We start from the raw sequence: 18,139 nt of genomic DNA, 5'->3' as shown, positions 1-18,139 counted from the left end.
AAGAAAGGCAATGCCAAAGAATGCTCAAACTACCACACAATTGCACTCATCTCACACGCGAGTAAAGTAATGCTCAAAATTCTCCAAGCCAGGCTTCAGCAATACGTGAACCGTGAACTTCCAGATGTTCAAGCTGGTTTTAGGAAAGGCAGAGCAACCAGAGATCAAATTGCCAACATCCAATGGATCATGGAAAAAGCAAGAGAGTTCCAGAAAAACATCTATTTCTGCTTCATTGACTATGCCAAAGCCTTTGACTGTGTGGATCACAATAAACTGTGGAAAATTATTCAAGAGATGGGAATACCAGACCACCTGATCTGCCTCTTGAGAAACCTGGAACAACAGACTGGTTCCAAATAGGAAATAAGTACATCAAGGCTGTATATTGTCACCCTGCTTATTTAACTTCTATGCAGAGTACATCATGAGAAACGCTGGGCTGGAGGAAGCACAAGCTGGAATCAAGATTGTCAGGAGAAATATCAATAACCTCAGATATGCAGATGACACCACCCTTATGGCAGAAAGTGAAGAAGAACTAAAGAGCCTCTTGATGAAAGTGAAAGAGGAGAGTGAAAAAGTTGGCTTAAAGCTCAACATTCAGAAAACTAAGATCATGGCATCTAGTACCATCACTTCATGGGAAGTAGATGGGGAAACAGTGGAAACAGTGTCAGACTTTATTTTGGGGGGCTACAAAATCACTGCAGATGGTGATTGCAGCCATGAAATTAAAAGATGCTTACTCCTTGGAAGGGAAGTTATGACCTACCTAGATAGCATATTCAAAAGCAGAGACATCACTTTGCCAACAAAGGTCAGTCTAGTCAAGGCTATGGTTTTTCCAGTGGTCATGTATGGATGTGAGAGTTGGACTATAAAGAAAGCTGTGCACCAAAGAATTGATGCTTTTGAACTGTGGTGTTGGAGAAGACTCTTGAGAGTCCCTTGGACTGCAAGGAGATCCAACCAGTCCATCCTAAAGGAGTTCAGTTCTGGGTGTTCACTGGAAGGACTGATGTTGAAGCTGAAACTCCAACACTTTGGTCACCTGATGCAAAGAGTTGACTCATTGGAAAAGACCCTGATGCTGGGAAAGATTGAGGGCAGGAGGAGAAGGGGATGACAGAGGATGAGATGGCTGGATGGCACCATCAACTTGATGGACATGGGTCTGGGTGGACTCTGGGAGTTGGTGATGGACAGGAAGGCCTGGTGTGCTGCAATGCATGGGATCACAGATTCAGACACAACTGAGTGACTGAACTGAAGACAACAAGCAGAATTCATAGTAATTGAATATTCCAATGATATTTATAATAACCAACATGTTCATTTTCAATTGACCAAGTTCCTCATACAATAAAACTATAAGCATTCTGTATAGTACCCTGGGGTCCTATCAATGCATTTAGGACATAGACATATTTTAAAATAGAACTTTGATTTTACTAATTTAATTGGCTTCAAGATAAAGTTCCTGTCTCTTCACATTTGGGAAATTCTATTGGTCACTGCCATAATGAATTTTATACTCAGATCCAGCTGGAACTTAAACTGTACAATGAAAATATATGATTTTTTTTTCTTCACTCTACTTTGAGATGTTTTCCAGAGATGAATCATGGTGAAAAGTGCACACTGTCTCCAGATAATTAAGTGTGAGCTCCAACTTAATTCAGGTGAGCAGGCAGAGAGGGCGATAGAGTTCATGAATTACAGCCCTGCTTTCCTCTCTACTCAAATAGCCATTAGAAGCCTTAAATTGGATTGCCCCTAGGGCCTTTTATTTAATACTTCAGAAAGTTAGTCAAACTAGATTAGGTTTAATGCACCAGGCTATGTTTACTTATCTAGGGAAATAAATATAAGCATAAAACTATAAGTTCAAGGCTTTGTTCTTTATGTTTCCATGGACCCCAGCTTTCCCAGGTTTAAAATGAAGCTGCTAATTACATGCTCAATTAACATTTTGCTCCTATGCCATGAGAAAAGGCATGAACAACTTTCAATTCATTTCATGTTCTTTTTCCTAACTGCATACAGATTAAGAAGCTATATATGCTCACTGCACAGTCAGCACTGACCAGGTTCTCTGGCCATTTTTGTGCACAATCACAGGAGGCATTTCTTTGATGAGAAGAAAGGTTACTCCTAGCATTATATTCATACCAAGCGTTCCCTTAAGGAATGTCTACCTGAAAATACACAAACAAGTAAAACCAGCTCAACATGACTGCAACTGTTTGCTCACACAGCTCCAGGAGGATGCGGGCCTGGTTAACCTCAGGAATTGAGCAGCCTCCTGGCTGACACAGGCCTCCACGCAAGGGTAATGGCACTGAGGGTGTACAGAAACGTATCGGGAGCTGGTGAAGGACAGGGAAGCCTGGACTGCTGCAGTCCATGGGGTCGCAAAGAGCTGGACGTGACTTAATGGCTGAACCACCACCGCCACCACCACCTATGAGGTTATTAAACCTTGTCTTCCATTATCGTTACATGTTCTCTCACAAACCCATACCCAGCATCTGGTACAAAACTCTGAATCACCTGCTTAATTAAAATGCATACGGACATCTCTGTTCACATAAACCAAACAGCATCTGCACTGTCACAGAGTGGATATATATATTTTTTAACTTAACACTAAAATTGACTCTAACCATTCCCACCTTTTAAGAGGAAGGGAAAAGAGTGGCACAATTGAGTCACAGTAACAAAACAGTCACAGTCATTAAAATAAGTAGATCGGGGACTTCCCTGGCCATCCAGTGGTTACGACTTCACCTTCCCATGCACAGGGTGAGGGTTCAATCCCTGGGTGGGGAGCTAAGATCCCACATGCCTTGGGGCCAAAAAAGCAAAACATAAAACAGAAGCAACATTGTGACAAATTCAATAAAGATTTTTAAAATGGTCCACACCAAAAAACCTTTAAAAAAAGATAAGTAGATGGTTCTGGAAATATGATAGTCTTCACCAACAGTCTATAATCCTAAAGGACATGACTGGGCAGAAAGGGTACAGGCTTTTGAATAAACAAACATGGACTCTCCCAAGGCTGAACAGAGGAGTGAGGGGTGAAACTGGTTACCCACACAAGAGAAAGGGAAATTGAACTTCACTGTGACATGCCAAACGAGAGCATTCCTGAAAACCAGAGAAGCAAGACAGAAGAAGAGGTTTGGCCACGTGGCATGTCCAACCCTCCATCTCCTCAGATCGTCAATAAAACTGTACCCAGATAAGTTATCTAGGAGACGGGGGAGAGGATGTCAGCATCATCAGGCAGGTAAGACCCCTAAGGAGGAGTGGGAAAATGAGGAGGAGGAAGCAAGAACCTGGAGCCAGTAACCCCTGGTAACCATGGTGACACCCGAGTTCTAGGGGCTGCAGCTCGTGAGACTGTCCCACCCGCACTGGCACAGGCTTGTATGGTCATCTCCTTCCACCCCAGGGGCATGTACCTGTGAGTAAATTGGACAACCAAGCATTTCTACAGAGAAACCACACACCTGTAATCCACCAGATTAAACCGGAACCTGGAAACCATGAACAAGGCGAGAGCATCAATCCACTTGCCAAGCCCAGCAGAACTGCACCTCTGTTTAAAAAAAAAAAAATGACATGTTATAGGATATCTGATGCTGTTACTATTCCATTACCCCAAGTATAAAATGGAAATGTATCTTCTACCTCTAGGCACATCCAAGAGACAAGGTGAGTATGAAACAACCAATGAGACCACGAAAGTCCACTGGGAAACAATGTAACATTCAGAACACTGACATAAGAGCACCTCTGACTTGTCATAAATGACATCTGCAGTCTTTCATGGTTAATGTAAACAAAGTAACTGAGCTTTCTCAGACCATTATAGTTCATATTGGCTATGGGACATTTTAAATGACTCTGCCAAAGTCAAAAAGAAAAAGTCACTAGGAATAGTTTCTATTTAGTGTACCTCTTTTCATTTTTTTCTCAACCTCAATAGTTAGCAATAGTTTCTGCCTTCCTAGGACTGAGGTGAGTTTTATAAATAATTATAAACTGTGTGTCTTTGAAAATAACCACAAACTATTTCATTCTTTAACTACTTTGGCAAAAACATGTAGGGGATGGGGAGGGAAAAAAGAACAAAGCAGAACTTCCCTGGTGGTCCAGTGGCTAAGACTCCACGTTCCCAGTGTAGGGAGCCCAGTTTCAATCCCTGGTCAGAGAACTAAATTCTACATGCTGGAACTAAGAGTTTGTACGTCACAACTAAGAGTCTGCATGCTGCAACTAAAGATCCCAGATGCTGCAACAAAGACCCAGTGCAACCAAATAAATTTTAATAATAATCATATAAAAATAATATTAAAAAAAGAATTTAACTAAACTTTAGTGGGAAATTACAACATGGCACTCAATGAAGTAGCTATAGTATAAATAAACTAAAAAACATAGAGTGCTTACTAGATAGCAGGAACTGTTTGAAGATTTTTACATATACTGCTGCTGCTGCTAAGTCGCTTCAGTCATGTCCAACTCTGTGCAACCCCAGAGACGGCAGCCCACTGGGGTTACCCCCGTCCCTGGGATTCTCCAGGCAAGAACACTGGAGTGGGTTGCCATTTCCTTCTCCAATGCATGGAAGTGAAAAGTGAAAGTGAAGTCACTCAGCTGTGTCCAACTCTTAGTGACCCCATGGATTGCAGCCCACCAGGCTCCTCCGTCCATGGGATTTTCCAGGCAAGAGCACTGGAGTGGGGTGCCATTGCCTTCTCCAGGGGATCACCCTAACCCAGGTCTTGCGTCATTGCAAGTAGATTCGTTACTGTCTGAGCCACCAGGGAAGCCCAAAGTAAATGCTATAATTATCCCCATTTCACAGAGGAGGACACTGGGGAAAAGAGCACTTGAGTAACCTGCTGAATATTAGACACAGCCGCCCACGCAGGACAAAGAATCTGAAACAGGCCCTCTGGCTCTGGAGTGAGGCTCTCGGGCCGCTCTCCTGCCTGCTCCCACCCTCTAAGGTGAAGGATGGCCCTGGGTGTTCAGAAGACAGCAAAGGCCTGAGAGGACACGGTTGATCACTGTCTATCTCCAAGTCAATGACAAACGTTGATGAGGACCTACTGTGTGCCAGGCTCTGTCCCAGGGGCTTGGGATGCGTTTGCAAACAAAAAGCCCTTCCCTTCCCATGCTCCCAGTCCAGAGGGGCCACTCACCTGGCCACACACAGTCCTCAATCGTCCCTGTCACCTCCCAGCATTCCCTCAGCACAGGGGCAAACAGCCCTCAAGTGCCTTCATCTCCAGAGTACACAGTAATGTCATGCTTGTCTAGCTGCTCACACAGAGGAGCAAGGTGTTCAACCATACCAGTCAATTTCTGGATTGCTTCCAAACCCAAACTCACCCAAATGGGTTCGGATCTGGCCCTGGATGGGGGTGTCCACTCACTGCCCATCTGGAGACAAGAGACACCTCTCCAAAAATCCAGTGGGTGAGGAACATGAGGCTGCCAAAGGCAGCGCCTGCCAACACCCAGTTCAGACCAGAAACCACTGCCTTGGCTGCCTCACCACTCTTCTTCTGTTGAGGTTTACAGCAGGCACCATCTAGAATGAAAAACAGAAAAGGGTCAGTTACACAGAAATTTACCCTCTATATTAGCCGACTTCAAACAAGTAGGAAATTGTATGTGGCTTCAAGGAGCTTACTTAGAGGGGAAGGTGAGACCCCATAACAAGTAGAACATGCCAGGAGGCAGGCAGTGGGAGGCTAGATCAGGATTTCAGGAGAATAAATCATTTTGGAATCTGACAACTGAAAATGCAGAAAGGTATGTACTTCATGTGAAACAAACAGCTATGAGCTAAACTATATGTATGAAAAGTGAAAGGTAAGTTCAGGGAGCAAATGCAGTCCACCTGGAATGGAACATTCCCGGTATACCAGGCTGCTTCTCCCCAAAAAGAACAAGGTCCTCATCTAACCCTCTGAGCCCCCAGAGTGTTAACAGTGCATCGACTGAGAGTTACTGTGGCCAGCCCCTCACATAAACTCGTTTAATCTTCACAGCAACTTTACGAGGTAGGCTCTATTACTAACCCCATTTCACGGATTGAAAAACTGAGAGGCCCAGAGAAACAGATCCAAGATCACACAGCTGGCAGAGAGAGCCTAGCCAGTATCTGTGTGCTTTACTCTACTATACTTCCTAGGACTGTTTTACCAGTGAGGTCTGTTTGTTGCATTAGTGACTTCACATACAGAAATGTACCAACTGCAGAAAATGCTGGCAAGAGAATGCCTTTATAGGAACAGAGAGCCTGCTGGGCAGATGCTTCATGACACTGGGAAGCCTGCTTCAGGACAGAAAGAAACCTGAGTCTGCCTGTGGGAATGAAAGCATGATTTCATAGGCAGGAAGAAAGCCATTCTGCCCAGCAAGGAGTGAGGGGGAGGACGAGCAGAGCTGAAAGCTATGGGGGTGAGGGAGAGGGTGCTGAAGACAGATGGTGACCAAGGGCCCGAAGGCCAAGGAGACAGTCTTTGGAAAAGAGAGCAGCTTAAGCTGACTTTCCCGAGTAACAACACTGCTACACACTATGGTGTGTGACTCTCCCCACAAGGCACAGCAAATCTTCAATAAAACTACCCCAAAAAACGTTGCCAGGGATGATGAGATATCCTGGGAAAGCTGGAAAGGAGTTGAACTTTGTAAATGGGGCACAAGGCAAAAATAGGAAGGGACTAACAACTGGGTCACAAAAATTTAAAACAGAAGCGAGAAAGAAGAAAACTCCAGAAATGTAAAGTCCAGAAATGTAAGGGATACCCTGAATCCAGATCTTTATCAGGCTGTCCCTGTGAAGTTTGCTGCCTGAGTTTCTACTTCACATGTGAGCATTTTATAAAATACAAAACATATATTAGGGCGTGAGAACTGAGTTCTAAATGTTCTAATCAACATCAATGTCTCTTGATCAATTTACATGCATGATGTTCCCCTCTTCTCACCACCTCCATTTCTTACCAAAATTGGAGGAGTTAAACAAACTCTGTTCATGGTGAGCCAAACTCTCTAAACTTTCATTAACCTGTGAGATTTCTCCTTGTATTTACAGAAGTATAGTGACTCATTGAGAGTTACACACAAAGCCAGGAGCAAGTTAAGTAAAATCTAGCAACATTTCTTCCTTTTCTTCAGAAGTCTGGAGATAGCGAGTAATGCAAATGTGCAAGTTTGCTTGTAAGCTCCGGACAGGTGATTCGAAACGTGGTATGAATATCCATGGAGCTAGTGGTAAAGAACCTGCCTGCCAGTGCAGGAATTATAAGAGACAAGGGTTTGATCCCTGGGTCAGTTAGATCCCCTGGAGGACGGCACAGCAACCCACTCCAGTATTCTGTAGAATCCCACAGACAGAGGAGCCTGGTGGGCTACAGTCCATAAGGTTGCACAGAGTAGGACTTGATAGAAGCAACTTAGCCCGCAAGCACATGAATGTTCAGGATTTCCTTTCTTTTTACATTTCAGATTTGGAGTTTAAATACCTTCAGACTTAAGGGTAGGGCGGGATGGGTAGGGGGAGTGGAGCAAAAGCAAAACACAAACCAAGAGAAAAAAAAGAACAAATTCATTCAGTTCTCAGTGTTGGAGGAGACTTGACTCCCTTAGACTGCAAGGAGATCAAACCAGTCAATCCTAAAGGAAATCAGTCCTGAATATTCATAGGAAGGACTGAAACTGAAGCTCCAATACTTTGGCCACCTGATGCGAAGAGCCAACTCATTGGAAAAGACCCTGATACTGGGAAAGATTAAAGGCAAGAGGAGAAGGGGACAACAGAGGATGAGATGGTTGGATGGCATCATTGATTCGTTAGAGATGAGTTTGAGCAAGCTCCGGGAGGTGGTGATGGACAGGGAAGCCTGGAGTGCTGCAGTCCATGGGGTTGCAAAGAGTTGGACACAACTGAGCGACTGAACTGAACTGATGCAGTTCTCAAGGCCCTTGCTAACAAATAACTTTTCAGAGTGTTACAGATGGGCTAGGGTCAGTGTGGAGGCAGAGGGCTGACGGATCTCGTCCTGGAAAGCCCTGTTCAGAGGGAAAGAGGAGAAGACAGAGCTGAAAGCCAGCAGGGAACGTGAAGCCTGGGTCTACTTTCCCACTCCACAATGAGACGAGCCAGAGACGAACGGTTACTGTCACCCTCTGTGCTGCCAAGGAAAAGGTGCCTTCTGCTCAGATAATAGTCCACTTCCGAGGTCAGCTACTCTTGCAGAGGGAGAAAAAGCAGACATGGAGACAGAGTGCAGAAAGACTCATTTTATCTTTCCAAGATGTGTGCCATTCAGATAAGAAAGGTAAACAAACTGTGCAAGAGAGAAAAACCCCTAAAAAACTGGGCCTATGCTTACCTGTGTAAATACGATCAAGTGTGGCAATAGTACTTAATGTCAGTATCACTCTGTTGGACATCTGATAAGTCCAGACTGGGTTTAGTGACGTGTACCAAATGCGGAGAACAAGAAGAAGAATCTGTCCTAAAATGAATCCCCAGATTCTGAAGTACCTGTAAGTACAGAAATATTTTTAACAACTTTTTTGTGAGTGGTTTCAATGTACTCCTTCCATTGTGAATTTCACAGTGTCACAGGAGTATATGAGGTAGTCTTGTTGGTATTCTACACAACTTAACCTTTATATAGCCTGTTACCTAGGCAACTCATTATAATTTCTCCATTCTCACAGCATTATTGAGAGTAATGACAAATACTCACATCCTGGTTTTGTGAAAAGGAAAAAAAATGAGACTTCGACAAGGCCTTTCTGAAAGCTAAAAACTGTAACTTGGAATGCCTGGTCCCAACTTCCCTTTGGTAACTGACCACACTTGTTTGCCTATAGGCACAAGTTGCAAACTATACCTTTGCAAGCCTCTTCCTGTCCACCACGTCACAGCATGCACCACCAGTGACGAAGACAGACCAAGTGCAAGGATCATGAGCCGAAGTTTGGCATTTGGAGCCTGGAAGGAGGCGATGCTACCTACAAACAAATTTTAAGGAGAGCTAAACATTTCTGGCAAGCATGCCCTACTAGTTAATGATCTGCCTTTGATAACTGTTGTGTCTAATACCATGTTTACCCTCAGGAAGATAGAGTTAATGTATAATTATGTGTGTGTATAAATCTTTTTGAACATTTTTATTGCAGTATTATTCATACCATAAAATTCACTGTGTTAAGATGTATGACTCAGTGGTTCTTTTTTTTTAATTTTTATTTTTACTTTATTTTACTTTACAATACTGTATTGGTTTTGCCATACATTGACATGAATCCGCCACGGGTGTACATGAGTTCCCAATCCTGGACCCCCCTCCCACCTCCCACCCCATATCATCTCTCTGGGTCATCCCCATGTCAGTGGTTCTTAATATGTTTACAAAGTTGCACAACTATACCTGAAATGAACACTGTATTGTAAACCAACTAAACTTAAATAAAAAACTTTTTTAAAAAAGTTCATCTATGTTGTAGCATATGTCAGGGCTTCAATCCTTTTTATGGCTAAATAATATTCTATTGCATGGATATACTGCTTTTTGTTTATTCATTCATCCCATTGATGGGCATTTGGATTGTTTCCACTTTTGGGGTATTATGAATAATATTGCTATAACATTTATGTACCAGGTCTTATGTGAATGTTTCCATTTTTCTTGGGTCTAACTCCAAGGGGTGGAGTTGTTGGATCATATGACAACTATGTTTAACATTCTGAGGAACTGCCAAACTGTTTTCCAAGCCAACTGCTCCATTTTACATTCCCATCAGCAATGTGTAAGGATTTCAGTTTCTTCATATTCTTGTCAACACTTAATATTGTCTATCTTTTTAATCAGAGCTATTTTAGTGAGTCAAAGTAATTAAGATCAAAACTAATCTAAATTAATTGTATTGGGCTGGTCAAAAAGTTCATTTGGATTTTTCATTAAAGAAAACCAAATGAACTTTTTGACCAACCCAATAGTATGAATTAGTTAATGGTTTAATAGCTAACTATGTACTGATTAACCTAAAATATCTGAAGGAAAGGCAGTGAGACAGCATGTAACACTCAGATCATCTTTGTAGTTGTGTAAGAATCCCTTCAACTCTGCGAAAAACAACGTTGTTTCATCTTCTTGGGAAGTATCTGAAGTCCCCCCAAAAAAAGGTACCTGAAAAGGGAGTTTTAAGGCAAAGCATGACTTACTTCAGCCTCTCTTGAGCATCATCAAACTCAATGGACACCTGGAAGAGCATCCGACACAAACTGGTTTCTTCATCCTGAAGTCACTTTCCGAACCCACATCTGAGTCACCTTCCTACCCACTCCCCTTTCTCAAATACAATTCTACCCTTTACTCAAGGAATGGGTTTTCAGGGAGAAAGGAGATGAAAGGGGAACAACAAGAAGTATCTCAAACACCATACTCTCCAGTTGTTTCCTATTACATTACAGCCTCCAGAAGTTACTGGGTCAGAACTAGACTGAAAACAAAAAACTGTCCCAGAAACTGTATGGTGAGTGGCTCTGTAGGTAAAGCTGCCACAGGCAGCACTGAGCAAAGGCAACAAAAAAGTGCACTGATGAGATAGATCCGCCCCATAAAGCCAACCACGGAGTGTAATGAGGCCATCATCATAAAAGAATTCTGTAAGCCAAGGATAGTTTAACTCAGTTACTATATATACTCTGGAAGTAGGAAGTTTCATCTTTATTATTTCTGGAGCTGAAAATTTCATGATCATTTGATATTTCTTTTCATTCCTACAGACATCATCTTTTAAAAGGATGCATTTTCCAGTGGTCTTTCCCACTGTTCTTTAGGGCTTCAGATCTTTGTGGGTAACCACAGAGCTTGCTACACTCACTAACCATGTTCTGCCTTCTTAAGGGACTGATGCACAGAAAAATGGAAGGTGAATTTCCTAGTGATTTCAGTCACTGTTCCTAGACAGAAGAAATACACACAGCATGGTTGGTTCATGAACAAATGCCACTTGGAAAACTCAGAGAAACCAATTGCGTTATAGCGAAAGGGCAAGACAGGCAGTACTTTTCAGCTACAGATTCAACCAGACTGGAGTCTGGTATTTTTGTTTTATAAACTTTTTCTCCATGACCTCACATTCTTACTTTTTTTTACCACTAGTACTTTTCCAAGGTCTCTCAATATTTATTAATATAATAACCTCAAGTCTTTGTGATAATAAGTGTATATTTTTTAATTACTGGGTTTTGGCAATATAACATATTGAAATCCAGAATTCAAACACTGTGAAAGGTATACAGTGCAAAGTTTCATCTTCATATCTGTCTCAATATCAAATTTTTCACCTTAGAAGCAACAAAAATATCAGTGTGTTTTAAAATACTTTTGGACCTATTTAATGCATGTTCAATTAATTACTAAATATATTTCATCTAGCCTATTTTACACAAATGTTAGCATTCTGAACATACTGTTTAGTGCTTCTTTTTTTCTCACTTACTATTGGAGAACGTTCCATTTCCTTACATAAATGTTCTCATTCTTTAGTATAGCTGCATAGTATTCTATAGTACTCCCAGTTTCATAACCAAAATTTATTTAACCTAACCTATCCCGTATGGATGACATTTAGATTATTTCTGACACTGTTATTATAAATATTGCTACAGTGATTAAATAACCTTTTATTTTTATCATTTGACACATATGTAAGTTTATCTATAGGATATGTGCCCAGAAGTGGAATTGCTGAGTGAAAAACACAGAGTTGTAATTTTGATAAACACTGTTAAATTATCCTTTGCGGAAGCTGTTCAAATTTACATTCCCACCAGCAATGCATGAGTGCCTGTTTTCCCATGCTTACAATAGTGTTATCTAAGTTTGTTCTTTATCAATCTGATATGAGAAACTATCTATAAATATATATATATATATGATTTGTATTCTACACCCTTTAGTATCTTTTAAAGAACAAATTATATTTCCTTTCCAGTAAACTGATCACATCCTTTGCTTTCTCTTCTATTGAGTTATTGGTCCTTTTATTACTGATTTATAAAAACTCCATATATTAGTGAAATTAGTCCTTTGACTAGAAGAGTTGCAATATTTTTCCTAATTTATTGATTACCTTTGCTTACTACAATGTTCATCATGCATAATTTCCATATTTTTATGCATTATCATTTAACAACTTTTTAATGACTTCTGAGTTTTGTATCATAGTTGGAAAAAAGAACAAAAACATATTTAATACTTTCACATCTCCAAGGTATCTTTCTCCTCTTCAGTTCAGGGGCCCTTAAAATTTTCCAATCTGACAGAAAAGTTAAAAACGTAACTATGCTGACTCTTGGTCTAGACTTACAATTCTACTAAAACTCTTGAAGGCAGTAGTAAGAGAAAGAGACATCTTTTATTTTTTACTTAATCATTTAGCATTCAAAGAACAGTCTACATATTTCCCCTGGATTTTTAACTAAAAAAAAGAAATTTAAGGAATCACTTTTAAATCTTACCAACAGTAATTATCCGCAGCAAGGCTAGCATCCACTTCTTATTAACCAGTTTCCAGACAGGAGTAATTGTGAGGAATAATGGAGAAAGAAATGCTACGGCAAAACCTTCCAACCCAGTGAGTCCTAGTGTTTGCAGGGGAAAGTAATAGATCATTGGGCTCAGGTCATGGCAGAGAGACCAAGAAACATATCCTAGGAGGGGAAAAAGGGAAAAAAACAGTTTTTAAGAGAGAGAGAAAGTGTAACTTAGTCACTGTTTCAGACAACAGCCCTTCCCTCCGCTACAGCTGGACTACTTTCCTGGTGACTCAACCTGCCAATGCAGGGGACACATGCAGGGTTTAATCCCTGGGTTGGGAAGATCCCCTGCAGAACAGAATGGCTACCCACTCCAGTATTCTTGCCTGGAGAATCCCATGGACAGAGGAGCCTGGTGGGTTCCATGGGGTTGCAAAGAGCCAAACACGACTTAACAGCTAAACAACAACAACTACTACTACTACAACTGCTCTGGCTGGCTGCCCTCCTTCATGACTCTGGCCTTAACTGGGTTCCAATAAGAGAATTCCATCCCCTTCTCAGGCCCAGGATGAGAATGGCTTCCAGCTATTTTCAGCCCCTCATTATCCCCTGTTTGTCCCTTTAACCTCATTCATCATTTCAGTTCAGTTCAGCCACTCAGTCGTGTCCAACTCTTTGAGACCCCAAGAACCACAGCACGCCAGGCTTCCCTGTCCATCACCAGCTCCCGGAGTTCACCCAAACTCATGTCCATTGAGTTGGTGATGCCATCCAACCATCTCATCCTCTGTTGTCCCTTTCTCCTCCTGCCCTCAATCTTTCCCAGCATCAGGGTCTTTTCCAATGAGTCAACTCTTTGCATCAGGTGGCCAAAGTACTGGAGTTTCAGCTTCAACATCAGTCCTTGCAAAGAACACCCAGGACTGATCTCCTCTAGGATGGACTGGTTGGATCTCCTTGCAGTCCAAGAGACTCTCAAGAGTCTTCTCTAACACCACAATTCAAAAGCATCAGTTTTTTGACACTCAGCTTTACTTATAGTCCAACTCTCACATCCATACATGACTACTGGAAAAACCATAGACTTGACTAGACGGACCTTTGTTGACAAAGTAATGTCTCTGCTTTTTAATATGCCATCTAGGTTCATACAGGTAGGTAAAGTGAAAGTAGCTCAGTGGTGTCTGACTCTTTGCAACTCAATGGGCTGTAGTCCACCAGGTTCCTCTGTCTGTGGAGTTCTCCAGGCAAGAATACTGCAGTGGGTAGCCATTCCCTTCTCCAGGAGATCTTCCCAAATCAGGGATCAAACCCAGGTCTCCTTCATTGTAGGCAGATTCTTAACCATCTGAGCCACCAGGGAAGCCCTGAAAGGTGGCAGTCCCTTTATTAAAGGCTCTTCATCTCAGCCATCCAGGTTCAATCTGGTTTCCCGTCAGGACCCTGAAAAAATTTCCTCAACTAAGTTGATCTTTCTTTAATGAGAAATACGGTGAAAATCAAAAACAGCAAAAAACAATAGAACTCCTTCCTCCCACTCCAGACTACAGCTAAAGTCAGGTTAGTTAGGAAATAATCCTTTTCTTGTGAGTAGCCTATTTTAAACCTAAGCCTTAGGAGGCAGTGTGGGGTAGTGGAAAGTTCAGATTTGAAGTTACTTTCACATCTGCCGACCTTGTAATCTTCTACAATGATGATAATTAACCAATGGACATTTAACACATGTGAGGCTCTAAGTATTCACAGGGATCTTCCTTCTGATTCCTCAGACAACCTGTGTCCTATGAAACTAACACTATTTCTACTCCTCCTTTACAAATGCAAAATCAAACAACAAAAACTCTGGAGATCCTGAAAGTTAAGTAACTGCCTAAGGTCACAAAAGTAGCAAGTAGCAGTGAACTGAAAACCAAGGAATCCAGTTCCAAACTATTCTTAATCACTGAAAACAGTACTTTTAACCACCCCATAGAGTTATGAGGATTAAAAAAGATCAAGTACACAGAGTACCTAGCCCCCTAGGTACCTGCTGAGGGCATAATTCTTTTTACATCTTGTACTTGTGAGATACAGACTGGGCCAAATAATGAACCTCCCCGCCCAGAAAACCCAGTTCTTAGGAAGGCACCCCTTCCTTTCATTGTGAACTACCAATCTCCCAAACGTTTGTCTGGGAGTTCTGATTTCAACCACACAACTCAGACAATATCAACAACAATAGTTGTTCCTGGTACTTTTTGCAAAGCTGCTAAGGGAACACACGACGGGACTCGTGTCCCACGTCGGATGTATTTGGCCAAATGCTCACAATGCGCAACCACCACCCAAGCCCACTCGTACCGGGCCAACCCCAGCAGCAGACACGGCCCTGAGTGTTACAGCCAGGGCGCCGAGGGAGGGGGGAACGGCGCCCCCTTCTGAAAGGTGCCATTTCCTCCTCCAAGGGATCTTCCTGACCCAGGAGTGGAGTCCCCTGCATTGGCAGGCGGATTTTTTATCACTGAGCCGCTTGGGAAGTCAAAGCTCGGTACCGAAATTTACTCAGTTAAAGGTGAGGGGACTCGGGCTTGGTACCAGCCTCGCGGTTCGAGGCCGACAGGTGAAGAAGTGGTGCCCGTTGGGAGCAACACCAGGGTGGCATAGGAGCTCAGGAAGACGGGGGAGTGCCGGATCCTCGGAACCTCAATCTAGGGCCTTTCTCTCTTTTTAAAATTCCTTCAGCAGCAGAAGGTGACAGGGGACGATAAGCATCTCTATTCCGGGCACCGAGCTTGCTTTCCTTCCTCCCGGGGCTCAGCCAAGCCCGCCGAGCATCGTGGTTCCCGGTAGGGCAAGGGGGACCGACGGGCGAATGCGCGGCAGGCGGCCTCGGCTTACCCAGGAGGCTCTCCAGGAGCACCTCTCTCCATGGCGAGGTCATGGCCGCAGCCCCTAGGTCCCGGGCCAGCTGCCGCGTCCTCCCGAACCTGCGTCCACGCCCCCGGCACCAGCCAGCCCGCACACCCGGCCCTGGCGAGGGTGGGGCCCGCCGCCGCCGCCGCCGCCCCGCTGCACGCGGCGCCGCCCGACGGGCCCCGGGGCTTTTCTGAGCGCCAGGTGCCCAGCGCCACCGCCAACGCCAAAGCGAAGGAGCTGGGGGCCCTCCGACCTGCCTCCGGGGAAAAAACAGGTCTCTCGGCCAGCCAGCGGAACAGCCCCGGGGTGGGGCGCTGCCAGCGCGCAGGAGGGCGGCATCGTGGCAACTCTGGACCCGCGGTGCTCTTTAAAGGAGGCCCGAGGGCGCGTGGCGAGGGGGGAAAGCTAAGACCGAGAAGGGGAACTGAGCAGCCAAGGGCTCTGGCGCCTTCGGCGAGCAGTTGCCAACAGGACCTTGGCGTTCCTAAGGCCCGGCGACGCTCTCAGGCGAGGGGACCTGTGTGTGCTTCTGCTTCTTAGCTTTGGTAGTATAGAAATCACATTCTGGAAAGGTGGCTGAAAAATTCTACAGATCACAGAAATTTCTTTGGCTTTCAGAGACGTCTCAACGCTTGCTCATGGGAAAGAAAGTAACTGATGGGAGTGGAAACTCTGCCCTCCTCCTCTCTATGGATAATGATCTTTGAGAGTGCCCATCCCTGAGGAGACAGGGAGAGACATTCTAACAAACAATGGAACCAGTGAACCAGGCCGGTTATTTCTTGCTCAAATACTACCACACCCCAGAATGTTTTGGATTTTTTTTAGAACCTTCTCAAAGCAAATGTATTTTAATTCGCTTTAATTTGCGGGGTGGGGGGACAGTTTGTCATTTAGCACTTCTGGAAGGTTTGCCATGGAATTAAGCAAGGATGGATTGTCTAAAAGCATAAGAATCAGTGAAGAGAAGTTATTTGTTGTAAGTCCATAGCAGTTTTAAGCAAAGGGTTCTCATTGTAAGTAGATAAAGATCAACTGAATAGAATTGAGAGTTCTGGAAATAAACCTGCTTGTTTAAGCTCAAATGATTTTCAACAAACTTGCCAAAACAATTACATGAGGGAAAGATTGGTCTTTTCAACAAATCAATCTAGGAGAATTGAATATCCACATGAAAAACAGCAAATAGGACACCCCCCATCCATTTTCACACAATAGATAAAGATTAATTCAAAATGGATAATAACTTAAATGTAAGAGATGAAACTGTAAAAATCACAAGATAAAGGAGTAAATTTTCATTATCTTTAGTTAGACAATGAATTCTTAGAAACAACAGCAAAGCACGAGTGAAAAAAGAAGTAATAGTTAAACTGGACTTCATGGAAATTAAAAGGTTTTGTGCTTCAAAAGACAGTTGAAGAAAGTGAAAAGACAATGTGCAGAATGGGAGAAAATATTCTAAAATCATACATCTGGCCCATGCCAAGGGTCCCTTGGACTGCAAGGAGATCAAATCTGTCAATCCTAAAGGAAATCAGTCCTGAGTATTCATTGGAAGGACTGATGCTGAGGCTGAAACTCCAATACTTTGGCCACCTGATACAAACTGACTCACTGGAAAAGACCCTGATGCTGGGAACGAGTGGAGGCAGGAGAAGAAGGGGACTACAGAAGATGAGCTAGTTGGATGGCATCACCAACTCTATGGACATGAGTTTGAGTAAGCTCTGGGAGTTGGTGATGGACAGGGAAGCCTGGCGTGCTGCAGACCATGGGGTTACAGAGTTGGACGTGACTGAGTGACTGAACTGAACTGAATGGAAGTCGCTTAAGTTGTCTCCTACTCTGTGGGACCCTGTGGATTGCAGCCCACCAGGTTCCTCTATCCATGGGATTTTTCAGGCAAGCATACTGTAGTGGGTTGCTGTGCCCTCCTCTAGGGGATATTCTGACTCAGGGATTGAACCCGAGTTTCTTAGATCTCCTGCATTGGCAGGTGGGTTCTTTACCACTAGCACCACCTGGGAAGCCCTTGTGCATCTGATAAGGAACTGGTGTCTGGAATATACATTAAAAAAAAAAATAAAACTCAGTAATAGCCACTTTAAAGATGAACAAAGGACTTGATAGGCTTTTTTGCAAAGAACATCTACATGTAGCCAATAATCAAAATATATTCAGGAAAGTATATTCGACATTATTTCATTAGGGAAATACCAATCAAAACCACAATGAGATACCACTTCACACTCCCTAAAATGACAATAATCCAAAAAGTCAGATAATAACAAGTACTGAGAACAAAAGTATACCTATGGCTGATTCACGTTGACGTATGGCAGAAACCATCACGATATTTTGATTATCCTCCAATTAAAATAAAATTTAAAAAAATAACAAGTGTTGATAAGGTTATGGAAAAAGTGAAAACTCCTACATTGCTTAGGGGAATGTAAAATGGTGCAGCCACTTTGGAAAACAATTTGATAATTCTTCAAATGATTAAACATAGAATTACCTTAAGACATATCAATTCTACCCCTAGGGGTTTATGTATGTGTTAGCCGCTCAATTGTGTCCGACTCTTTTCGACCCCTTGGACTATAGCCCACCAGGTTACTCTGTCCACGGAATTCTCCAGGCAAG

The 18,139-nt window shown here is 43.0% G+C and overlaps 1 protein-coding gene across 1 annotated transcript in view; it reads right to left on the bottom strand.

The window, feature by feature from the left end:
• Window positions 1-15,515, bottom strand: part of CWH43 (cell wall biogenesis 43 C-terminal homolog) — a 52,227-nt gene extending 36,712 nt beyond the window's left edge. Inside the window, exons 1-6 of the mRNA XM_052642243.1 lie at window positions 15,473-15,515; window positions 12,575-12,766; window positions 8,937-9,057; window positions 8,427-8,581; window positions 5,413-5,614; window positions 3,522-3,610 (exon numbers count right to left, since the gene is read on the bottom strand). Of these exons, the coding sequence (XP_052498203.1) occupies window positions 3,522-3,610; window positions 5,413-5,614; window positions 8,427-8,581; window positions 8,937-9,057; window positions 12,575-12,766; window positions 15,473-15,515 (802 nt within the window). The remainder of the gene's footprint in view (window positions 1-3,521; window positions 3,611-5,412; window positions 5,615-8,426; window positions 8,582-8,936; window positions 9,058-12,574; window positions 12,767-15,472) is intronic.
• Window positions 15,516-18,139: the final 2,624 nt, after the last annotated feature.

This window comes from Budorcas taxicolor, chromosome 6 (assembly GCF_023091745.1).
Source record: "Budorcas taxicolor isolate Tak-1 chromosome 6, Takin1.1, whole genome shotgun sequence".
In the NCBI taxonomy this organism is placed as follows: domain Eukaryota; kingdom Metazoa; phylum Chordata; class Mammalia; order Artiodactyla; family Bovidae; genus Budorcas; species Budorcas taxicolor.
Note: the sequence above shows the minus strand (reverse complement) of the source record. Positions and strands in the feature narration are given on the sequence as shown.